This window comes from Notothenia rossii (genome assembly GCF_949606895.1).
Source record: "Notothenia rossii genome assembly, chromosome: 4".
In the NCBI taxonomy this organism is placed as follows: domain Eukaryota; kingdom Metazoa; phylum Chordata; class Actinopteri; order Perciformes; family Nototheniidae; genus Notothenia; species Notothenia rossii.
In genome coordinates, this window is record NC_136902.1 from 87,669,188 (window position 1) to 87,696,384 (window position 27,197).

The following is a 27,197-nucleotide window of genomic DNA, read 5'->3' on the forward strand; positions in this document are numbered from 1 at the left end:
TTCTTGTGCGTTTATAAAGTCAGTGAAACAGCGAGTACATATTGTATATTGGATACTTTGAAAAATATGTTAGATACGTATTTAAACGTTTTTTGTCCAGCCCAGAGACCGTGCATTTCCTAACCATTTCCAAAAACCAAGCCAACGTCTTTCCAAAATAAAGCGAATCAAAGCCAGTTTCAAAGTAAAATCCAACTCCAAATCATTAAAGAATAATGACTGCACAATAAACTGTGAGGATAAAAACCTCCATCTCAAAAGCTCCCATCACAGACCGCTCGACCTGCCGTTAACTTATACGGGACTCACCTTTAGATGGTTCCTGTTCCCCACAGAGAGACGGCCGGACGGGCAGACAAAGAAAGCAGATCCCAAACCACAAGGACAAAAACAGACAGGAGAAAGAGAGGAAAGTGACGCAAAGACAAGAACAAAGAAAAGAGGAAGCAGGTAGGAACGTTTAAAAAAGAAACAAAATAAATTGATGAGGGAAAATATGAGGAAAGGGGAGAGGTATATATATATAGAGAGAGAGGCCCAGCCCACATGTCCTGCTCCACTCAGGATGCTTTCTGAAATCTGCTCACTCACCGGCTGGTGCAAAGGAAGAGAGAGATAGGGAGAGGAAAATAGGGGAGGGGGGGGGGGGTGGTCATAGTGAGCGGTGAGAGGAAGGTTATTCAGAGTGGTGGGTGGGAGAAGATGAAGTTAGGAGAGAGAAAGAAGGGAAGGAAGGGGGGGGAGAGCTCAGTGTCTCTCAGTAGCTGCTCGGACCGGCTCAGCTGTGGCTTCACTGCAGCATTTGGCCGTCCCAGAAACAGATCCTCCCCCCCCCCTCCCTCCCTCTGCCTCACATCTCACCTCCCTCCCGTTGCCTCCTGTCATCTCTCCTCTCCTTGCTCCTTTCCTCCCCTTGAACTTCTCTTTCCTCTCAGCCCTCCTGATCCCTTACACTCTCCTCTCCCCTCATCAGTGTAATGCCCTCTTTGCTCCGCCTTCCCTCCACACAGCCTCCAAGGTCACCCTGTGTGTGTGTGTGTGTGTGTGTGTGTGTGTGTGTGTGTGTGTGTGTGTGTGTGTGTGTGTGTGTGTGTGTGTGTAAGATGGGGAGGTCAAGCATCAATCATGTCAGCATGGTTAGTTAACGGAAAATGCAGTTAATGAGAAAGGTGCAAAGGAAACAGATAACACAAGTAATATACATAATATGTGTTATTCCACATATTGCATTAAAACTTAATTGCACAATGAAAAAACCCAATGACTAATACCTTTAAAGTAAAGACGACTAAGCAGGCTATGAGAGGAACACAACCCACAATGTGCCATGACTCCAGGAAGAAGGAACTGAAGCCAAACATCACACATATTACCTGCCAAGTCCTCACAGAAATCCTCAGAAAAGTGTTGTGTAATACCAAGTTATTGCTGAAATGTCTTTTCTCAATTTCAAAAAGTAATTAGGTGTTGAAGAAACGTTCCTAATCGCTTGAGTAATATTAGTTCTCCCTGGCAGTACTGATAAATGTGAAGCAACCGCAGCCACAAGAGTTAAAAACAATAAAGTAAATATCAGAATACAAGACGAGGAAAACGACATAGCAAAAGGGTGTCCACAGTTATACACTGGATTGAGGGGCTAGCTGGGAGGGGATAGTTGTGGGGGTTTGCAACAGCAATCGAAAAGAAGAAGAAATGTCAACTGTCATAACTACAAAGACCTACACATAACATCAGAGAACCACAGAACAAATCCCAGCAGCTCTTTATCCTTCTCCTGCAGATAAGCAGGACACAGTGACGGAGTAGTGGGTGTTCAGTCTGAGGTGACTAATCGGATGCACGAATACATTACATCGATATGTGGAGGAACCAAGAGGTCACTAATGCTGCACAGTACAGTAGGTGGTGGAGGGTACTGTACACGGACTGTGTGCTAGCAGATGATGAACAGTTCCCTTTGGCACGCCTCTGCAGGTCAACAGTATTAATCAAGAGTCAGTTCATCCACCAAGGTCCAACGTGGAAGTGGAAGCTGATGGATACAAAACCCCTTGATGTCATGATTGTAGTTTGTCTTTCCTGTGTTATGCGTATGCTGTCTTGTCTGGTTTCACTTCCTGTCTTTGTTTTTTTCCCGCCTTTTGTCATTGTTTGCCCTGCCCCAATTAAATCCACCTGTTCGTAATCACCACATGCTGCACCTCTTGATGTCATGACCCTCTTATTTAAAATGTTGCTTTCCTGTTTTATTTTTGTTAAAATACTCCCCTTGTGTCTAGTCTCTTCTTGTCTCGTCTAACTTCCTGTCAATAGGCGCTTTCACACCGGAATACTTTTCCCAGGAATAGTTCCGATAGTTCTTGGGATTTTGCGTTCACACCAAAAAAGATCTGGAACTAGAACCTAGTTCATGCAAACCTTTCCAGCCCCTTTCAGTCCCTGCTAGAAAGGTGGTACTTCCCTGGGGAGGAAAAGTTTTGTGAAGCCGCCATTTTATTTGCTCACATTAGCATTATTAGCATTATTAGCATTAGCCCAGCACACCAACGGAGAGAGACTAACTTATGGCAACACAAAATCAAACGTGGGAGCGGTGGAGTGATGAGCATGTGTCGGCGCTTCTGGTGATTTACTCGGAAGGCTTCAGTAGAAGCTGCTTCTAGTCCCCAACTCCGGGGACTTCCGGCCGGGGACTTTGGGTGGCAGTATACGCCGTGAAGTTGTTTGCGGCCTGCCAGTAAACCCAAAGCAGAAGAAGAAGAAGAAGAAGAAGAAGAAGAAGAAGAAGAAGAAGTGACGTCAGCGGCTTCATTTGCGTAATCCACCCTCAGGGACTTATTCCGTTGTGAACGCGATTTACTAGGACAGTTCCAGGGACTAAAGAGTACTGGGAACTCAGTACGGCAAAGAACTTGGTGTGAAAGCGGCTAATGTGTTTTCCCGCCTTTTGTGATTATTTGCCCTGCCCTGATTTATTCCACCTGTGTGTGATCACCACCAGTACTCTCTTGTAGCTGTGTCTTGTCAATGTGATTAGTTTCTGAATGTATACTAGCCTGTTTTACACAGTGTCCTCTGTTTGCTTGAATAGGTTTCCCCTTGACGTTCACATGTGGTTCTGCTGTCCATGTTTCCGTCTATGTTTCCTGTCTGGATGTATCCTCGTGTTCCCTGTGGATTTGCTGACAATTTTTTTCATCCAAGGTTGGTTCCTCATTTGTGTTTGCTGCTATTGTTTTTTATTACCCTTGCGGGCAGGGAAGATAGTGGCCGACCCCCCCCCCCCGCCCTGGACCAAAACCTCTCGCTACCTGAACAGTTTCTTCCCCTCTGCTACCGGCCTCATCAACAAGCCCCCCCCCCTAATGACACTTTACCTCAGCCACATCATAGACTCTATGCATTACATTAATGCACACATCTGTTTTCTTTTTTTTTTATTACTGCCGATTTCTATTCCATATTTTGTTCCTTTTTATTCCATTTATATGTAAATACTGTTATTTTTTTTACTATATTTCTTCTTATTTTTCTAGTTCTCTGTCTGTGTTTTTAATTTGTGTTTTACTTTTATGTATGCACCACGACATCAAGTCAAATTCCTCGTACGTGTCAACCTACCTGGTGATAAACCTGTTTCTGATTACAAAGCTTGCCTTTCGTTAGTTATGTCGGCGACTGTGGCTCTGATGTAGCGGAGGCGTGTGGTGCAGTTCGTTGTGCGTTGGTGTTCGGATCAGGGGGTCACAGGTTCAAACCCCACTGCAGTCAGCATGTCGTTGTGTCCCTGAAGACACTTCACCCCAAATTTCTCCTGTGGGGATTGTCCACAGTATTGAGTATGGAAGTCGCTTTGGATAAAAAAGTCTAACAAATGACATGTAATGTAGTCGTCTGACAATCGGATATCGAAGTATCCTTTTGGCAAGATGAGTGAATGTTAGATTCCCTGCTTCCTTTGTATGGCAGCCCTCTCCTGTGTCTGAATTTGTGTGAATGCTGACTTGTACATGTAAAGCTCTTTGAGTCGTAGATAAAGCGCTTTATAAATACACTCCATTTACCATACCTGCCTCCATTTTCTGCTGCGTTTGAATCCTACTTCCTTCTAACCCCATGAGACGTGATTGTCAGTGCTTGTATTTACACCTTTGGGTAGATTGGGAAGGCTATAGAGAAATGGGCCTTGGAAATTCAATTGGTTGCTCTGACGTTGGCGATGAATCCGCTGATGTGACGCTTGATGGGTGAGGAAGTCATGAATCCTGCAAATAAGGTCAGACTGCACATTAAAGTTGTGGCCCTGTGTTGTGTTGAAGGCTGAGCTGTGATTGATGAAAAGCTACGCTGTGATTGTGTCCATGAGACTCCATGTTTGTAACGAGGTGTGTGTGACATGTCGCTGCCAGTGTTGCATTGCAGGCAAACTGTGAAGCATGACATATAAAACCAGTTTCTGAAGGTTGTTGATGTTTCAATTTCAAAGGTTTTAATGTCATGCACATAAGCTACAGTGTAGAAATGGCAATGAATATCTCATGACCCGAGCTCCGACAACGATGCAACATATATAATAAAATACAAAAATACAATTAAGAATGAGTGCAAGAAGCCTATATACACATAGGTTTTATGAATTATTTTATTTTTTTGTTGGGTACTTGTATTCCTTTATTTTCTATTATTTTAAAAATATGTGTTTTATTATTAGTTATTATAATTCTTAAATCTAAATGTACAATATAGAAATGATTTAAGATGATGTAACCAGATTGTTGTTTATTACACATTTACCTTATTGTTTATACTTTTCATTAAGTTATTTTTTTTAATTTCTAACCGAAGGCAATGTACAGGATATTTAAGAATCCCTTGTGTTTTTTTCACAATCTGACTGACAGCCACACATGAATTTTAATGTTTTTTGAACAAACGACCTTCAGACAATCGCTCCTGATATTCTACCATTTCTCACCCATTTCATCAACACTTCTCTAACTTCTGGTCACTTTCCAAACAGTCTCAAGGAGGCAAGAGTAAACCCTCTCCTAAAGAAACCCACTCTCAACCCGTCTGATGTTATTAACTACAGACCCGTCTCTCTCCTCCCGTTCCTGTCTAAAACACTTGAACGCGCTGTCTTTAAACAACTCTCCTCTTATCTCCATCAGAACAACCTTCTGGATCCGCACCAGTCTGGTTTCAAGGCAGGTCACTCAACAGAAACTGCTCTCCTTGCTGTCTCTGACAAACTGCACACTGCTAAAGCAGCCTCCCTCTCCTCTGTCATCATCCTTCTGGACCTGTCTGCTGCATTCGACACGGTGAACCATCGGATCCTCCTTCGCACTGTCCAAGAACTTGGAGTTTCAGGCACTGCACTTTCCCTCCTCACCTCATACCTCAACGACCGCACCTACAGGGTTACTTGGAGAGGGTCCGAGTCCGACCCTTGTCAATTAACTACAGGGGTCCCTCAGGGCTCGGTTCTTGGTCCCCTCCTCTTCTCCCTGTACACAAACTCGCTCGGGTCTGTCATTAGCCCGCATGGTTTTTCATACCACTGCTACGCTGACGACACCCAACTAATTCTGTCCTTTCCCCGCTCAGAGACCCAGGTCGTCGCACGCATCTCTGCTTGCCTAGCAGACATCTCTCGGTGGATGTCTGCTCATCACCTCAAGCTCAACCTTGACAAGACTGAACTGCTCTTCCTTCCGGGAAAAGATTGTCCCACTCTTGACCTAACAATCAACATCGGCACCTCTGTTGTTTCCCCGACTCAGACTGCAAGGAATCTGGGTGTGGTCCTAGATAACAAACTGTCCTTCACTGCAAACATCGCTGCTACAACCCGCTGCTGCAGATACACGCTTTACAACATCAGGAGGATACGTCCCCAGCTGACCCAGACATCAGCGCAGATTCTGGTCCAGGCTCTCGTCATCTCACGCCTAGACTACTGCAACTCCCTCCTGGCTGGTCTACCTGCATGTGCCATCCGACCTCTGCAGCTCATCCAGAATGCAGCGGCTCGTCTGGTCTTCAACCTTCCCAAATTCTCCCACACCACACCGCTCCTCCGCTCCCTTCACTGGCTTCCAGTAACTGCTAGAATCCACTTCAAGACACTGGTACTTGCGTACCATGCTGCGAATGGATCTGGCCCTTCCTACATCCAGGACATGGTTAAACCGTACACCCCAGCACGTGCACTCCGCTCTGCATCAGCCAAACAGCTCGCTGCACCCGCACTGCGAGGGGGACCCAAGTTCCCGTCAGCAAAAACACGTGGGTTTGCTATCCTGGCTCCAAAATGGTGGAATGAGCTCCCCATTGAAATCAGGACAGCAGATAGCTTACACATCTTCCGACGCAAACTGAAAACTCATCTCTTTAGACTCCACTTCGAGCGATAAAATTACTAACAAAGCACTTATATACTAATAAAGGGCTGGCTTTCTAAATGCCAGTTGAGTAGCACTTGAAATGTTTGGCTCTATGAAACCTGATGTACTTATATGATTCTGTTTTCTTATAGGTTGTATCTTCCTGGTCGAATGCACTTATTGTAAGTCGCTTTGGATAAAAGCGTCAGCTAAATGCAATGTAATGTAATGTAATGTAAAACGATAAAGGATAGTTGAGCTCTGGACATCACACCTCAAAAGATGTTGTCTGGGCCTGGTGTCTGTTGGCTTGCATCGGCACAGAATATGGCATGCAAATAATTTCAAAAGCATTTAAAAAAAATCACGTGTCATTCAAATTGCAATGTTGGAATGTATTAAACAAAACAGACATATCCTCAGTTGTGCACAGTATACTTCATATCTCAAATTCAAATAGCATAAACCCAGTGCAATATCAAAATACTGCACTTAAAGGCATATACACACTTTTATAAAAGCTCATTTTGATACACAAGCCCTTATAAATAGCCTTTCTTTAGAACTGAATGTGATGATTTATCTGCTAGAAAAGTTGCCGGGATCAGATCTTCCCGTGCATCACCCGGCTAAATCAGAGCAGTGCATGCAATACGAGATGCATGAAAGTGAAGACGGAGGTATGTGGGAGCACCCTGTCCGACAGAGACTCTGTGGCTGACTCAGCCTTACTGCAGTGTGTATGTACGTGCATGTGGCTGCACCCCCCTCCCCGTGGCCATTTCGCTCCATCCCCCTCCCTCTCTCCCGCTCGCTCTCTCCCTTACTCACTCACTACCCCTGCAGTACCTCTCCTGCTCATTCGTCCCTGAGCTGGCTGGGGAGACACGCTGATTTTTCTGCTTTCCCGCCTGCTGGCTCTGCTCCAGCATCCCTCCGTGCCTCTCGTGTACTATCCTCCCCCCTCCAGCCTATGTGTCCCTCTGTGGGTTTTGACAGCCAGCCTGCTTCCCTGGCTGCTGGAGCAGTGGAGCTGTTTGACACCACACTGCTACGCCGCTCTGCCTTGCTTCTCCTATCTGCCTCACACTCTCCTCTGCTGGATAATCACCCCTGAGTCTGAAAGAGACCGCGACAGAGGACTCGAGAAGCAAAAAGGGAAGGAGGGAGGGAGATAAGAGAGCCTTTCATTTAACTGCTGCATTCTTCTTCTTCAGTTTTCCATCTCTGGCCTGCTGGAGTGCAGCCCAGGGAACAACTGCTCGGGGGGGGGAAAACTCCCTGAAGGAATTTATCCCCTTCTCGTAAGCGTCCTCCCTCGTTGGGACAGAGGAGGAGAGAAGAGGGGAGGGACTGAGAGCAGGACTTCAGCTCAGGGTCCCACCCTGCTCATAGGACAAACACACGCACAAACACATTTGGATAGATTGGACACACTGCAGTCGGACAGGGACACATTGACACATTTAGACAGACAGACAGACGGACAGACAGGTGGTGTTATGGCGTTAGTGGACAGCACCGGTTCGAGGGTCTCTGGTCGGCTGAGATCAGGGGATATACTTCACACTGGGCTGGTAGTTGCACTCCTGCTGGGTGAGTTATACTTCTGCCTGTCATTCCTCACTCTTTCACGACACATCACACGTTTAATGCCTTAATTGCAGTTTATAATTGGCTCTATATATTGAAACTCCTCCCTAAGACATCTTATTCTGGTGCTTGAGTATATTTCATGCCGCTCTGTCACAGTAAATCTTTGTTTCATTAATCCATACCAACATTTGCTGCTCTCTGCTTCGGCTCCCCTGTCTCAATATGTTCTGCTCTCACCTGGAGGCTAACAGGTACGGTTACATCGCAGCAGATGTTTACTTGTTGCCGTGCTAAAGGGCATCAAGGTCAATAACATCCACTCCTTCAGTGGATCTGAGCCTGGACCTATGTTGCCGAGTGACATGCTGAATGCATCAACACAATGCCATTTTTATAGAAAAGTTTGTGAAAGGGCGATAAATATATCTGGAACAAAATGTAGACTAGTCAATAATAGATTGGATTAGATGTGGTGTGTGTGTGTGTGTGTGTCTGTGTGTGTGTGTGTGTGTGTGTGTGTGTGTGTGTGTGTGTGTGTGTGTGTGTGTGTGTGTGTGTGTGTGTGTGTGTGTGTGTGTGTGTGTGTGTGTGTGTGTGTGTGTGTGTGTGTGTGTGTGTGTGTGTGTGTGTGTGTGTGTGTGTGTGTGTGTGTGTGTGTGTGTACTATTACTGGTAGTGACGTAGTGGTGCAGTGGTGATCCCTGGTTTGCTCACACACTCCCTAAGTGTGTTGTAGAGCCCCACATCCCAACATGTCCTCCTGCCTCTCAGCTGTTTTAAAAATCACCACAGCTCACAGTTGAAGCAAAGACAACTGATTAGGGGTCTATGTGAAAAACATCCCTTATTAAGTAATAATATTTCATAAAATGCCGATATCAAAGCACTTAAGACCTAAAGTTCCAATGCAGAAATAGTTCTAGTGGCAAAAATGACCTCAACTAAATCTTATTATTCTCTTTTAAAGTGTTGATTCCTTTTTCGTGATTTGTAAATGGTCCTTTCCTTTCAAACCGCTAAAGTTGACCAATCAAGCTATAAAGAATAATCTTTTTAAGGTTGAATATTAGTAATTGAGAAATATTGAACAAGAGCAAAACTCCAACAACATCTTGTCATTTATGTGAGATTTGACTTAGCATAAATAAAATAATATGTAGCTTTTTATTTATGATTGGAAGTTAATATATATATATAATCGAAGCTGATTATGGTGTGTGGTTGGCTGAAAACCCAATTTATATACAATGTTGACCTCAAATTACAGGCATGTTGATAAATTAAAACATTACAAATGGATGCTTGCAATTCTAATGAAGAGTTCAAACTTTTCCAAACTTTGTAACAATAGTTATTCGGTAAACGTCTGGAAAGTAGTAAATAACTTGGTTATGGTTAGGTTGTTTATGTGGCACTATCTGTCTCCCTAATTACCTTAGGTTTGATCCCAAAAGTATCATTAACATTAAATAAAACCTATTTTACTGATAGCTAACCGGCTTTGGATTTGCAATTCAAGAAATACACTTTTTAATATATGTTTTATGTATTTGTTTGGAAGAAACAAAATTATGTAACATGTGAAATGTTGAACGTAGATGAAACCCACTCACTCAGTCAAAGTAAAGCAAAGTTAGTGTAGTGTGGAGATGTCAGTCTGTATCTCTCGGTGTGTAGCTTCACCCTTTGGGTATTTGCTGTTGTAATGAGTAGGTCACCTAATTATATTTGTTCTTAATTTCTATGAGTAAAGTTGATGCAACATTGAAGCAAGATTTTCCGGTTTATCTTGAAGGTAAAAAATCAAAACCAGTAGAAAAGCCACCACAAAATTAAAAGTTATACTCGCCCTGTATCAACATGGATTTTTAAATTGGGCCAAGAAAAAAAAAAAAGTATCATTCACTCATTTTTCTTTTTGACCTTCAAAAGACCTTGACTCAAATTAATTGTGTGTCAGCCATCTTGGAGTGTCAGTCAAATAACAACTCATAAGCTGTTTCAAAACACAACATTACCATCTCCATTCTCAAACATAGCATCATGTTTTACTTTAATCTGTATTCTACAATGTGCTGTATTCGGTTTAATACAGCATATTCATTTTCATCTTAATATACCCATCTGTTGATAAGTCCTGCCTGCATACAAAAACACCTGTTTAGTTGTTCTCTTATATTCATATAATCTTTGCCAACATGCAGCAATCTCTCTTTTGAATTACTAAGCAATAAACTAGATTTCATAATACACACTTGTGTTACAATAATCAGAGATATAAAAAATAAAACATGATATTAGTAACTTGCTGTCAGGTCTGTCCAAACTAAAGAAAGAAGGGACGATATTATTCATCCTCAAAGTATCACTCATTTTTCACTGACATTTCAAGCCCTCATTACAACAGACAAGACTCAGGAGACAGACTTAACGGACCAAAATACACTCACCAGAAAAGAAAAAAAAGATACAAAGTTTAAAGATATGCAGAAGAACTGTCGCTTAAAGCCTGAAAATACACATTCATCTCCTTTACCACCCCGCACTACAGTCTATGGTGCTATATTATAACATAAAGGACTACGCAACATTGTTTGTTGTCGAGAATAAAAGAGCAGATTGTGTTCAAACCAGCGATGAGGCCAACAATTGCAGAGCAGTGCAGGTTATAGAAGAGCATTTACATTACATTACATTTCACTTGTTAGACGCTTTTATCAAAAGAGACTTACATACTCAATACTGTGGACAATCACCAACGGAGCAATTTGGGGTGAAGTGTCTCAGGGACACAACGACATCTTGTATTTTAATGTGTGTGTTTTTGGTAAATATTGAGTGTGTCTGCATTTTAATGTGTGTTTTTTAAACCTCAGGACTGTGGGAAACTGTATTTCGATCTTTCTGTGTGTAAAAACATATTTTGAGATTGACAATAAAGTTGACTGCAGTGGGGTTTGAACCAGTGACCCCCTGATACGAACACCAACGCACAACCCACTGCACCACACGCCTCCCTAGTGACCAGTAACATTGAATAATCAGTCAATCAAGTTGTATTTATATAACATAACTATACTGTTTTTAACGCAAGGCTCTGTGTCAATCTCGGGGTTTGAACCTGTGACCCCCTGATCCGAACACCAACGCACAACCCACTGCACCACACGCCTCCCTAGTGACCAGTAACATTGAATAATCAGTCGATCAAGTTGTATTTATATAACATAACTATACTGTTTTTAACGCAAGGCTCTGTGCCAATCTCGCAGAAAGCTAAGCGCAAGTCACATATCACTTGAATGCAACATAAGCCTATAGAATCGTTAGCAACCGCCGTTTTTAAGACGCATAGAAGCTTCGGACATTCACCAGTGTGGTATTTACTGCCGTATTTAAGTCGTAGAGCAAAACCTTAAATCTCTTAGGCGTGTTTTAATCAAAGATCTTATTTCAGGCTTCGAACCACAAGAAAAACACTAACTTTGACACGAGGGTGCAGAAAGTGATTAAAATGCTAATTCAGTTCCAGGTTGTATGACTCATTCCTGCACCACCTTCTAGCAGCATAACAAGAAAAGCCTCAACCAGGCCTCAAAATAAGCTTCATCAAAAGTACTCAACCAACTCTGAAATATGCTGAGTGTGTCTGCCTCTCGAGCAGTTGGCATGTAAATGTGATAATCGTTCTGTATGTTGTGACTTGTTCTTGAGTCTATCGTATACGAGCCTGCCTATAGATCTCTGTTGATTTAGCCAGTGTTGTGATTCTCTGACCTCCTGTCACTCTTACCTTGTAGAGGACATCCCACTACCTCTCCCTATCCATCTGGCGTAACCCCTTCAACACTGCACCTCCATTATCATACCCCTCCATGTTCACTCCCTACCCATCTCTTTCTCACAGAGTTAATAGCATCCTCGCTCGGTTCTCCAAGGGTTCGCTCTGAAATACATTAACCCTTCAATCTGTGGCCTACTTAGAAAAGAACCACCTTGACAGTCAGCAGAGCACACACACTCAGTTACTTGATTTTTCCCTCTCGGATATTGATGTTTCCCAACTGAGACAAAGAGATTGTTTGATAGTGGAGTTATAAATATCACACACGATCCATTACTCACGCACACACACACACACAACAGTGCCTGCATTGAAATGTATTGTATGTAAAGACAAGAGTTCAAATATATCACACACATAGATATAGCATTGTACATGTGCGGGTGTTGTCAGGACAAACTGAAGAGATTTGAGAAGAAGAGGAAGGGAGCGGAGAGAAAAGACATAGTATAGAGCAGAGGTGAAAACATAAGGGGGGGGGGGGTGATCTATTTATAGGCATGAGGGGGGACACTTCTCTCAGATATGTAAAAGATCCTCATGTTCCAGTGTGCAGAAAGATACACTGCTATTTAGAAAGAGAGAACCTGACTTGTGTTCAGAGTTGTTTTTCTTTTGCACTTGGTTAGAAACCTTTCTCAGTGGCAGTAATTACCATCAGATGGTAAATGATGTTTCATTAATCCACTTAACAGACTTTACAAGGCCAATGAGCGGCCAGCTACTGGAAGCGTTTGAAACCATCAATTGATTTAAAGGGGCTCTATTCTGCTCACTCCCAGGTTCATATTTGTATTTTGCTCGTCTCCTGTGACATGTCTCCATGCTCTAATGTTCAAAAAGCTCTTTATTGTTCTCATACTGCCTGTGCTGCAGCACCTCTTTTCACCCTCTGTCTGAAACCAGAGCCCAGTCTGCTCTGATTGGTTAGCTGGCCGGCTCTGTTGTTGTGATTGGTCAACCAGCTTAGAGATGTCCCGCCCATTGATGCACAATTTGTTGGAGCGCTAGAAGCTATAGAGAGGCGAAGGCCCTCCCTTTCCGGGGAAGCTCCATGGGACCTTATTTCGGAAAAAGTATATATTGAAGTCAATGGCGAGAGAAAGATTATCTTTCGATCCCGTTTGAATTGTGCCACGAATTACACTTATGATGTTTGTCAATTTAAAAGATAATTTTGCAAGTCAAACGGCCGTCACGTTGGCACATTTCACTTCTTTGTTTCAGAATGAGGCGAAAAGTATTAAAAGAGGTGAAAATCACTCCAAGTCTGGGCATGTCGAGAGCTGTACACACACACAAGGGGAGTTAGTCGGTTCCTAAGAGCCAGCATGCGGGACCGGGACTCTGGGATTTGTAGTCTTTCTAGTTGCGTATTTTTCATAGTCTTATATTTCAACTGTTTTACGACAAACTGTGACTTTTTTGACATGGAAATGATTTTTGAAATTGACAAACATCATATGTGTAATTCATGGCACAATTCAAACGGGATCGAAAGATAACCTTTCTCTCTACATTGACTTCAATACATAATTTTTCCGAATTAAGGTCCCATGAGTCGGACGTAGATGGGCGGGACTTCGCCTCTCTATAAAGTGCTATATTGTGATGTCAATATTACGGAAGTAAACAAATAGTGTTTAGGACAGAAACTCCCTCTGGAGAGAACACAGGTATTTTAGCCTTTGCAGACCATGCACACAAACCTAAATCTGCAGGAAAGAGAAAATCCCCAAAAGCACAAGCCTCTTTAACCAACCAGCCACATACAAAAATAAAAACACACAAACATAGCTCCACTCATCTCTAATCTTTAATTCAGTGATCCCTGAGGAGAATATCCTGCAAACAACTAGGACAGAAACACTGAGGAAAAAAGATAGAAACAAATAAATAAATAAAGCCTATTCAAAGAGAGTATAAAAAGAGAGAGACGACCTAGATGGCCTGTGTTGAAAGTAGAGGAGACGAGTGTAGATGACGACAGAGGAGAGGTAAAACTGTCGGATGTTAAAAGACGAGAGGAAAGAGGTGAGAGTGAGAAGACGAGAGAGCACATTTTTTTTTAAGACAGCGAGTATTATATTGATATCGCCTGTGTGTGTGTGTGTGTGTGTGTGTGTGTGTGTGTGTGTGTGTGTGTGTGTGTGTGTGTGTGTGTGTGTGTGTGTGTGTGTGTGTGTGTGTGTGTGTGTGTGTGTGTGTGTGTGTGTGTGTGTGTGTGTGTGTGTGTGTGTGTGTGTGTGTGTGTGTGTGTGTGTCTGAAAGATGGGGTGGTCAAACATCCATCATGTCAGCATGGTTAGTTAGTTGTGTGTGTGTGTGTGTGTGAAAATGTCTAAAACTGAACCAAGGAAGCACCAAAACCATTCACACCAGAATAATCTGAGTCATTTCGGCTACTTTTTAACTTTCCGCCAACTTGACATAGAAAATTGTTTCTATAAATACTTTTTAATGCTCGATGCAAAGCTCTATCCAGTTTGTGTTTTTCCCAAGCATCGCTGGTCTGACAGCTATTGAACATGTGTTTTTACAGAACACATAATTACTGGGAGCTGGGGTCTGTTCACCACTTTTGAATAGGGGAAATGACCCTGATTCAATACCAAATGTTAAAGAGGCCCTGTAATGGGAACTTCTTGGGCTCCTGTCTTTCCTGTAGTGTGTTATGTAGGTTGTTGTGCATCTAACTGGTTTCCAAAGGCAACTTGAATATATATATTAGATAAAGCTAATACTCATAGGTTAACCAAATACTAAGTGAAATATGATGCTAGTGACAATTATAACGTATTTATTTTAAAGTGTATTTCTTTCTTTTTCATTGAGACATTTCTTTTAAATATTTGTTATATTTATTCAAACACTGTTCGCAGGCTTCGGAACTGTAAATATTTTTTTAATTATTATTAACATTTGAAATATGTTTTTTTTTATATCCAGAATTGTACTATCCATAACTTATTCACAGTAACATGTATTTCCATTCTAATGTCAAGTGGCCATTCATCTCAACTTGATGCCAGATATTCCTGTGTTTTATAATGTTTTGTTACAGAGTTAGAAAGATGTGGTGGGAATTTCTAATATAGATGTAAGTCCCGGAAAACACACAGGCCTACATGTACTTTAACAGTTTGCACCATGTCCAAGTGCAACGTGATCCTGAGCAGCTCTGAGTGTAGAACAGCGTTTAAAAATAGGCCCCAAGTGTGTGAGAGACACCGGAGCAACAATCTGAGATCACAGCAGCTGTCATTCCAACACACACACACACACACACACACACACACACACACACACACACACACACACACACACACACACACACACACACACACACACACACACACACACACACACACACACACACACACACACACACACACACACACACACACACACACACACACACACACACACACACACACACACACACACACACACACACACACACACACACACACACACACACACACACACACACACATTTACTGAAGTACACTAATTTAGTATTTCCATTTCATTCTACTTCCACTCCAATATGGAAGCAAACATTGTGCTTTTTCCTCATTACTTTTATTTTAAAAAAATGTGCTACTTTGCAGATAAAATTATGTATTCAAAATATAGATGAACTCAAGAATTATGACATACTGTTATAGAATAAGATACAAGTCATTCAAGATGGCTTCACCTGTAACATTACAATTATGTTCAAATTAAAGAGGACCTACTGTGCTTTTTGGCTCTGTGGTCTGGAAAGACTAAAATCCCAAAGGTCCCTCCTGTGGAAGTTTTCTCTCCCTCACAATCACATAACAATATTTTGTATGACCCATTTGTCCTGAATCAGTTTCTCTATACATGGTTTTAAGCTGTTCAAGTCACGACCCACGGCTTTCACGCACAATAATTACTTTTACTTGTGGTCCTTTGTATCTATTCTGAAGCCAAGTCTTTTGCACATCTACTGATGAAAATGTTGAATGCAGGACCTTTACTTGTAGTTTGTAGCATTACTACTTTCACTTAGAGGGGACCTATCATGCAAAATGCACTTTTGTTCGTCTTTTCTACATGAATATGTGTCCCCGGTGTTCCAGGGAACTCACCAAGTGTCAGAAAACACAACCCTCTCTATTTTCCTCCATACCCAAATCTCTAAAAAAGGGGCTGCAACGGATCTGATACAGACTGATCCAGACTATGACGTCACAGAAGTGGCGCTACAGCTATTGGGCCAACTCCACCAATCAGGAGGAGACAGCCACGGACATTGCCGTTGGAAAGCGCTGGAGACGCTGTAGTACATATGCCAGGCCTGTAGGTGGTGCTGTTCTCACAGAATCAGCCCATGCAAAGACAGTGTTAAATTGAGCGAAATGAGGAATGGCTAAAATGCATGATCTGTTTGGTATTTTGAAAAATAAAAAGTATAAATATGCCTTATATAGGTATGGTCCTACACTATATTATTCAAATATAGCATGGCAGGTCCACTTTAAGAAAATATTTTCGTACTTTTTGTACCTCTGGTTGCCCTCGTCTTTTACGTAATCCTAAGTAAACATATAACATCATCTCGTCATTTTTGCTGTTCTATGTTTTACTTTATTGTTCATCCTTTCCTCTCTGTCTCCCCTTCCCCTGCTCTCTGGGTTCAGGTGTGTGGAGTGTCGGTGGCCTGGAGGTGTCGACAGGTAAAGTGTCTCACCTTTTCGCGATTAACGGCTCCACGGTGCTGCTGCCCTGCACGTACGCCTCCTGCATCGGCATCAAAAACCTCTACTTCAACTGGCACTACAACGACAATGGAAGCATGATCAAGGTACAGCACACACACACACACACACACACACACACACACACACACACACACACACACACACACACACACACACACACACACACACACACACACACACACACACACACACACACACACACACACACACACACACACACACACACACACACACACACACACACACACACACACACACACACACACACACACACACACACGTAATGTACAAAACACCTGTGTTGAAGGTGTTTTTATATTCCCGAGAACCATTGCTAAAATGTAACAAAGTACATTTACTCCAGTACTGTAGTTAAGTATACGAGATACTTCAAATGTATCTGAGTATTTTCATGTTATGCTATTTTATTTTATTGTTAGTTTAAAATTCTGAGTTCTTCTTCCACCACTGACGTTTACACATTTATATATACATCTATACATATATGGGAATACCCATGACTACCCATCTCTAAGTACGTGTGTGTGTGTGTGTGTGTGTGTGTGTGTGTGTGTGTGTGTGTGTGTGTGTGTGTGTGTGTGTGTGTGTGTGTGTGTGTGTGTGTGTGTGTGTGTGTGTGTGTGTGTGTGTAGTTGTGTGAAGCGGTGATCCCCATCGAGGGTGTAGAGCCCAAGGTCAGTGTGTACCACGAGCGTGTGGAGTTTGTCGGCACCTCGAAGGGCAACAACATCTCCATCCTGCTGTGGAACATCACCTACAGTGACGATGGAGAGTACATCTGTTTCGCCAGGAACGAGAAGGAGAAGAACCGCAACCACAGCGCCAGCTACATGCTCTACGTGGTGGACCAAAGTATGTTTCAAATCTACACTAAAGACTCACTTCTTCTCTCTGGCCTTCTAGTCAGAGCGGAGCATGACACCTGACTATTCCCTGTGTTTTTTTTTTTTATATTTCTGTTGTAAATTAGTGTCTTTTATTGTGATTGTAGTAATGTGTTTTTATTACATGTACAGCACTTTGGCTCGACCAAAAATCGCTTTTAAATGTGCTATATAAATAAAACTTGATTTGATTTGATGTTACCACGGTCGGGAAGGTTACTTTAGATGTTTGTTATTTCAGTGTATTATGTAAGACTGTAGAACAATATAACCTTGTTAGAATCTAACATATTTAGGATCAATGTCTCCTCTGCTCAAAGATTTTATTAATAGGAAAACCTGCCTTTCATGAAGCATATTCAGACAGTGGCCTATACACCAACAATGAAACTCATGAGCACATACTACAGTTTGAAAAAGCAGAAAATGCTCCATTTACTTAACAGTGATATCCTGCTAGTAATCCCACATTTTTTTTAAATGTAACAGTAATCTTATTACACATTTTCACATCTCTTAAAGGGATTTGGACTCTACTGGACTCCTTTGTTTACTTGTTTAAGATAATGACATCACTAACTAACCCTCACACTTCTATTGGCTAGCCCTTAACACATTATAAATTATAGGCTAAGGGGCGGGACATCTCTAAGCAGGGGACCAATCACAACAGAGCCGGCCAGCTAACCAATCAGAGCAGACTGGGCTCTGGTTTCAGACAGAGGGTGAAAAGAGGTGCTGCAGCACAGGCAGTATGAGAAAAAAAAGAGCTTTTTGAACATTAAAGCCTGGAGACATGTCACAGCAGAGACACTACATACAAATATGAACCTGAAAATGAGCAGAATGTGTCCCCTTTAAGTATATTGTATGTTGCACTGTTAAAGGAGCCTGAGATTTCAGATTTTCATTGCCAACAATGGCAGCTAGCATATGACAATAACACCTTTATATTATACCTGCTTATGAGAGTCTCACTGTTGGTGTCTCATCTGGCTCTTTCTCCCTCATAATGTGTTCCCCTCTCTTTCTCCCTGCAGTGAAGGAAATTGACACGACGTTGACCACCATCATTGTCTCAGTGGTGGGGGGAGTCATTGGCCTGTCTATCCTTGGCATGGTAATCAAGGCCTTGGTGATTAACTTCCTGCTGAAGGATGATGAGAAGAAGTGAGTAGACCTCTGCTAATAACACGGGAGGACAGATGATGAGAAATACACAATATGTATAGATTATAATCTGTATTGGCCTTCTTGTCAAATATAAGTATAATCACAGGTAGTCAATTTATTAGTTTTTTTATTTGTATTTAAAAGACAACGCAAGTTTAAGGAGTTTAACATGACCTTCAATCATTTGACTTAAGATGAAAGGATCAACATTTCTTGATTTGACAATGCAGGTACACAGTACTGAGACAGTATATAGATTAGGGAAATGAAAAATGCAGATTCACTTCAAATATAAATTATCGTTGTAAGTAGGGCAAAATGAGACAAGGGATGGGATACCAGGATTTTATCACGATAATTGTGAATATCCCCCAAAAATACAGTTGGCACTGTCTTCCTTACAAAAGAGGCACACATCCCCAGGCAACTACCACACAATATATACATATATATATACAGTACATATATATTCATGTAATTAACGTATGCCTGTGTTTATTTGCTATCACGGTAGAAAATTGCAATCATGTTACGAGAAGATAATCGTGAAATAACCAAACCCATGCCTTGATTAGACCTGTAACATGTGTATGTTACATTTGCTTCCACTGATGCAGATAAAATCATAACACTACTTAGTCTGACTGCTGTCTGACTGCAGGGAATCAAATATAAATATTATGACTTGTTATGTTTACAAAATACTTTATTCAACACATTATTTTATTTGTTTATGTTCATATATTTTTCTTGTTATTGCACATTGTTAATTTGTATGTTTATGTAATTTATTTTCCTCTACTTTATTCATTCTAAAATGGAAAAACTGTCCCTAAAAACTAATGTTCCCCTGGGAGTATTAAAGTATTTCTGATTATGATAAATACAAATAATCTCTATCTGACTGAAAAAGAGAGAAATATTGAATCTCAACTTTGTCTTTTCACATTATATAGTTTGTTGCATAGCAGACATCTCTTTATGAAATATGATACGTGTATAAGAGTGGCCAGAGGCTTCATTCTCTCTGGTTTAAATGAGTGTTTCCAATCTTACAATTAAAGGTCACATGTCATGGCCATTTCCACTGATCATTTCCATTGTTGAGGTATACTCAAATAGAAAAATACTGTGCAATTTTCCAAACTCACATTGGTTTCGCATACAGCATCTCTGTAAAGTATGTGTATTCAGCAGTATTCACTTTCTCCACTAAACGGCTCGCTGCAGCTCCCCCCCCGCCCCCTCCCCTCCGTGATTTCCTTGTTTAGCGATATACAGCCAAACTCAACCTGAACACACACAAAGTCACAGTCGAAATAAAAACAATAAGTGTGGCTTCATATTGAGTAAGAAAAAGGGAAGTAGGGGTGCTGAGGGTGCTGCAGCACCCCCTGGTGGAGGACAAGGGATCTGCACTTCCACAAGATTAAATGCAAATATAATACAAAAAAAACGAATTTTCAGCCTTGATGTAACAACATTGATAATTAAGTAAATGTAACACCCTTTTCACCCCGGTTACATTTCCCATTTGCCCTGTACGATGGGCGCTGTAAGTGATAAAAGTGGGGAATGTTGGCTTATCAGGCGCCAGCAGCTCACAGCCAGCGTGAGAGAGAGCGAGAGATAGATAGATAGAGAGAGGGGGTGCACCGGTACCGGCATGGATTGTTGTTAGCTTCTGCTGTGCTAACGGATATAAGAAGCTGTTTCTACAATAATGTGGAGGGAGAGTTCTGTCCTGTCAGACTGAGAGGCTCAGTGAGGTAAAGGACTCTGAGGGCTTAGATAGTTCACTTTAGTCTAAGTTATCTCAGTGGGTCTCAAACGTTCTGATCACAATTTATGTAAGCAAATATTTCAAAGGGACACCTTTATAATTATTAGGATAAATAAAAACAGGTTTGAAATCATTCCAATGTATACTATAGGACAGTAAACCAAAAATATTGTTTAAAACTGGAGAGATTTAAAAATATTTATAAATAAATAAATGTTAACTGGTAAAATAAGATATAAATGAACCACAAAAATAAAACAAGTTAGCCTACATTTATTTGTTATTGGCTATGGTAGGTTATTGGTTATGTTCACATACAAACCGATCTTTTTCACATGGGTGTTTAGAGTTGTATCCCCTAGATCAGTCTCTAGTAATTGGGCGCTCAAAGTGCACCAGATTGAAGTATTTTACTTTAAAATGTTAAAAAAAATCTTCCCGGAGGAGCACCCCCGGACCCCCTTAGAGGATGTGAAGTCCACCCCCGAATTAAAACATGTTCATGCAATATTAAATACATTTGAAGCCTTTTTATATAAGCTGTCCACCATGTCAATACGTTTCTCTTTTCATAGTGTATTGGTCTTTTGTAGAGGTTTTTCATTGCCAGCTAAAATCTTGCCTAGGGCAGCAAATTGGTCAGAACCAGCCCTGGTGTCATCCCCACAGCACCCCCCATTTGAAACATGTTCCCACGGCTATGGCAATGGGTCTGCAGAGAGAATTTCGCGCGATCCCAACTGTCTGCACACCTTTTACATGCAGAAAAACCTTCATAACACACAAGGGGACGGGTTATAACCGGAAAAGCATGACATGTGACCTTTAAAGTATTGGATGACAGTTTCATTAAAGTCCTAATGACAGATTTCCAATTCCTCTCCAACACAAGATTGTTATTTAGGCTTACAAGGGATCGGCTATGTAGAAATCCCTGCAGAACATATATAAATAGCTGTTATCACTCTTCTTGCCTCCCTCCGTGGGTGTACACCTAACCTTTTGTTTCTCTCCCCCCTGCAGCAAAGAGTGTCTGGTGAGCTCAGGGAATGACAACACAGAAAATGGACATTCAGGAGCCAAAGCAGATAACAAAGGGACACCAAAGGCATGAGCAAAATGCAAAGTATGTCTGTATGTTTGTATATATGTTAGACAAATGTACACGCTCAGAGAAAATGCTGTTCAGTGGACTGTTTTATCTTACTAGCGGCTAACATGTAAATGTCTATTTTAAATCATGCTTGAGATTTGGGGAGGGGGGAATGTGCAAAAACCCTAAATCCTTCTCTCACCTTCACGAAAGCCCGTTCGTTACACAGTGTGCAGCCTAAGTGATCAAAATATGCTCTAATGTCTGACACTTTTCCTACAGTAGAGCCTTAAGTGGCTTCCAACAGGAATTATGAGTCTGTATTTTAGCTTATCAGGGCTCCCTTGCCTTGCAGGGTCAGTTGTTCTTTGAATTAGTTTTTGGTTAGATTCCTGAACTAAAGTCTGTGTGGTTAACACAAGCTTATGAGCTGTTGACGTTTTGTTTAAAGACATTAAATAAGTCAGCAAACACACAACTTGCAAAAAAAGTCATCATGCCAAACATTAGCCGCATTTGGCATGTAAGTATTAATTATTTCAACTTTGGCCTAGTTTGCAGCTGCAACCAATCAGATAACAGCTCTATGTAACGCCAACAGGCGAGGTAACCATAGAAATTAATTTAACTAGCGGTTTTCTACCAAAGAATCTGCGCCCTACCCTGCAGTGAGCAAAGAACAAAGGGCGCCTCATGTGAAGGCAGCTTTAGAAATGGAGATTATCCCACTGAAGAATATTTGTACGTATCATACATGTTTGCCTCAAAGCTTATTTTGTGCATATTTTCAAAGTCTATTTTAAACATCCCATTGGCTTCTAGTCGAGGGTGCCCTTGTGAAGCTAATTTAGAGTTCAGACTAAAACAATTAGTCATCACTGCACCACTCTGTTCACCCTTTTACAACATGTATTGAGGAACGACTTTGAGAATCCTCAGATGTAGTTTTAATTGCATATTCCAAATGTCAATAATCAACTGCCAACAGTTTTGTTAGATTCTTCCATTTAGAGTCAAACTTGGACCCAAACAAACACACTTTGATGACACAAGGAAATGCCACAATCTATGAACTGCCATGACGTCGACCGACCGACCGAAGAATAGCACAGAATACAGAATACTTAAAACCAGAGGACCACTCAGCCAGAGTTTTGATAATGAAGGTTATAGCCAACATTTTTCTGGTTTTAATCAAATAACATTTACATTTAGGTACAAATAATGTGCTACTAATCAAACACTGTTTACATTTGTTTGTTTGCTAGTAGTTTTTTTTTAAAGGATTTGTTGACATTGTAGTCCTTTGTCATAATTACTGCCAATGCAAGCTTCAACTTTACCTTGCATGTTTACAGCTGGGTCCAGGTTTGACATGTGGTTGTTTTATTAAAGCCAAAAATATGTTTTTGATCAACTTTACAGCTTGCTAACTCTGACAACGGGCTTTCTTAGGTGAGAGAAGGATTGTATTGTTTTGCTTTAGATGAAACACTGGTGCCTGTTCTGCTTCGTCTCCCCCTGCTGGTGGGAGGACAAAAAAACACAAAACAATTATTTAAAAAAAAAAACAACTACCAACCCTATCCTTCATCAAAGACAATCCCTAGACTACCCAGCTCCCTATAGAAATGAATGAACTTAATCATGCTGCTTCTGACTAATAACCAATGCATTTTTAGCATGTGCGCATTTTATATAACATCATATATGTATATGTTGTCTAGCACCACAGTACATGGACATTTATGTGTGTCTCTATATGATCCCATTTAACCATTCACGTTAATTGACCGAAGCTCCGTCAATAAGCACTTCCCAACACTGCTTTTCTGACCCCTTTTAACTAAAGGTGGCTCCTATGTAATAAAATAATTGCCTGCAGGTAATTGTGGGAAAGAGAGGGTGAAATACATTTAACAACTACAGAAAAACAAGAACAATATCTTTAAATGTGACTAATACAATTCAACCAATCTGCTAGAAAACCTTAAGAACATGTCACTTTTGTTCATTGGCATAATTAATCACTTCTGTATGTCTGCGCTTATGTGCAGACTCTTACTGGTTACCTTTCCAAACACAAACTTGCTCCTAGAACACTTTACACATAGATGTATTTGTGCTAAAAAATAGTCCATTGATAGTGCCTCAGTAATGGAGGCAGCACAGCATTGACACAGATCACTGAAAGAATGTAAAGACTGTCAGGGAATAGATGTTAAATATTGTCTAAAAAAATATTATATTTTAATGAATTCTAAAAGTAATATTCAATATATAAATATATTATTATCAAAGGAATGTGTGAATATCCCAAAAGGCCAGTGGTTCATTCTTCTTCTTCGTCGTTTTATTGTGATCCCACCAAGACTTTAAGTGTGTTGCTCAGTTCATTGGTTACTTGCTGTGAATATATCCAGGAATGTTAAGCATTGAAGATTATATTCGTTTTTTGCTTTTAATTAAGTCTGGTGTCTTAGCACTAAAAACATGCATTGGTGAGAACAGATGAGGAAGTGGCGAATAGTAATGGTAGAATATTTAGAAGTCATCACAATTTGTTTCAAGAGAAGAGATATGGATAAAGTTCACAAAGCCTTCATTACTTCTTCTTCATCTCGTGATAAACAAACATGGATCAATTTAGTGTTGAGAGTCCGACTGGGAACTAGAAGCTTCTCTCTATGCGATTCAGTGCGAGAAGTCACCTCTTTGAATAGCTATAACAGTGGAACACTACACAAAAACACACCGAGTCACATAAGAGCCACTTCTCTGAGTGTCGTAAACTGGCTTTCTATTCAAACAACACAGCGCTTTAACACAATCCAGAGTGGGTGCACAACACAGGAAGTAACTTCTGAATGGTCATTCTTTTATAATTTTGTACAAAAGTAAACTAAATCCAAGGTGTTCTCGTACCTCACCACAGCATTGTGTGACTACATGTTGGATCAGTTTTACTGGAAGATGTTATTTCTTCGTTCTAATCTCCATCAGCCTGATGCGCTCTAAAACTGGAGTGCATCTCCCTTCTTGCTTTCAATGGAAGCAATAAGACAGACAACAGATTATGCAATAACCTGTTATAGGGCACTTTAAAGAGGTGTCTGGACTGGCTTTGATTTAAACCTTTTCTGTCCATGACACTTTCATTATACCAATGTGTGTATCTACACTGTGCAATGCATGGACATTAGATTCAAACTGTGCATTAGACAGATGTTTCTGCTTTGGAAAACTGTACTAGCTACTAACATGTGACTGTTCAGTGTTAGAAGTGATACAGCGTCCTTGATGTGATATAAAACTGTGAATGTTATGGATATAAGAAAGCACTACATACGGACACACACACACACCCACACACTTGCATCCTTGTCTCAAAAGGTCTTGTGCATATGTCTCTGTGAAAAGGGTACACATGTACCTTCAAAGTCTTCCTGTAGGGAAAAGCAATTTTGTGGTGTTGGTCTGTCTGTTAGTGTTAATTTCTTAACTCATGCTTTGACATAGCATAACAAACAGGTGGATTAGTGTAGGGAATGTGATGCATAACTTGTATATTTGTGGATACAACATCCATTGTGTGATCCCTGTTTTTCTGTGACTTGATTTTTTTAAATGTTTTCTAGAGTGAAGCCCATTAATAGAGATTTGTTCTGACTTTATGTGGAAGTAAGAATGTATTTTATTTTTTTTAAGTAAAACTACTCAAAAAGTGTAAAACCATGTCAAAAATATTCCCAGAAAACCAAATTCAGGTATATGGGATGTAGTACCCTGTGGAAATGTACTCAAACGACCAAAAGCAAAGGCTGATTTTTAATATTTTTCTCATATGAGCCCATTTGTACACCTGCCTGTCTTTAATATCTGAACCTTACATGAGTCTTGAGGTCTGTTTACCGCTTATATAGTGATTGCTGCAGTACTGAGTCTGCCTTGTACAGTGTTGGATGCTTCTCTGCAGTGGTGCAATACACACCGAAAAAACACAATGACTGCCACCCAGTGGTAAACGCCTGCCACATACAAGCTAATGAAACATAATGCATTCTATGATTTCAGATTGAAATGGAAAACAAACACTGCGTCAATAAGGCTAAGATTTCCTTGTATGTAAATCACTACACTTTTCACAGTGGAGGAAACATAAACCTCATTTTAAATGCTTTTAGATAATGCTTTTAGTTGGATTGTTTAGTATACATCATTCTAATCCCTGTGCCCATTGGGCGTTTAAGAAAAATGGGGGACGAGTGTGTAGGAAAAGGAAACATGCAACTATTTGTTCAAACGTGAATCCTTTATCAAATTGCTCCCCTTGTGAGCATTGAAAAGTTACCTTTAGTCTCAGTGTTGAAGTCACATGTCTCACTAAAGGAACAGACTGACCACTATGATTCCTTAAAGCTAGTATTGCTCTTACTGCCAGAGCGGCTGAAACTCATACTGCCAATCCAAGAGTCTCACGTCTGCTGTACACTATATTACAATGACTCTCGACGTCCCTTAGTACACTTACAATTTACTGAAACATGTTGCATTGCCGTCTACCGCTGTATTAAAAGTGCTGAATGATATTGCTCTGTAATACTTCTGTATCTGTAGCAGCTGGAACTCACACTGCCAAGCCAAGAGTCTGACGTCTGCTTCCCACATTCCACACAGAGAAAAGAGATCGAAAAACGGATTTAATGCCGGCGTAAAATGTAACTTGCCTCCTATCCTGATCCAATGGGATGATCAAGGAAATAGGAGCAACATGTTACTTATTTTGGCAATTGTTTTCCTATTCAGAATCAAAGGATTATAGTTAGGAACGCCAAACAATGATGCATTGTCTGACTTGTTGCGTGTCGAAACCGATTATTTCATAGACTAAGGCTAGCTAGCTCAACATTTGAAATAAAAGCACAGGCTTAAACCAAACTCTTCACATTTTCCCTCTGCCGTTCTGACTATTTCAACGATATTTTGTACACATAGCGGCTGTCATTAAATTAAAAACTCACTAATAGTACAGTATAGAAAGTATAGTGTTTTATAGAAGTCAACGTCTTGCAGCAAGTGACTTTATCTTGCAAACATCAGTACAGTCTATTCAACAAGTACACAACACATCCCCAGGTTTCCCCTGATGTCCAGCTGTATGTCTGTGTTTGTGTTCATGTTGCTCATGCTCCCTTCATGACTATGCAGCCCTAACTTTTGACTTGTTAAAAAAAATACATACTGGAAATAAAATGTTGTTTGAAATTCCCGCAGTCCTGTTGAGTCTCATTGTGTCTTTGTCCAACTCTAGAGAATACATACCCAATTTATCAAATTCAATTGCTGATAAGAGAACATTTGCTCCATTTATAATGGTTGTAATATTTTCCTGTTTTTACGTTATAATATATTAGTGAAAATATACAGCTTATAACTGTGAGACATAGAAAAAGTAGAATAAGACTTGGTTGATGCCGTAGAGCACTGATCAATATTTGCATCATGATGATTACTTCAGGGATAATAACCCCCCCAAAATATATTAGCTTTTCACTTTGAAAGTCTAGACTCAAAATATGCAGCCATATAGATACCTGAATTGTATTTTAATGTAGGTGGCATCAATGTGGATAATCAGATTTTGCAATAGACGTACA

At 40.8% G+C, this 27,197-nt stretch overlaps 1 protein-coding gene across 1 annotated transcript; it reads left to right on the forward strand.

The window, feature by feature from the left end:
* The first annotated feature begins 7,235 nt into the window (after positions 1-7,235).
* Positions 7,236-26,808, forward strand: LOC307037117 (sodium channel regulatory subunit beta-4-like). Its single transcript, XM_079677886.1, has 5 exons — positions 7,236-7,988; positions 16,506-16,669; positions 17,240-17,459; positions 18,532-18,661; positions 21,471-26,808. Exons 1-5 carry the CDS (start codon positions 7,895-7,897, stop codon positions 21,559-21,561), a joined length of 699 nt encoding a protein of 232 aa, XP_079534012.1. The 5' UTR covers positions 7,236-7,894; the 3' UTR covers positions 21,562-26,808.
* The last annotated feature ends 389 nt before the right edge of the window (positions 26,809-27,197 follow it).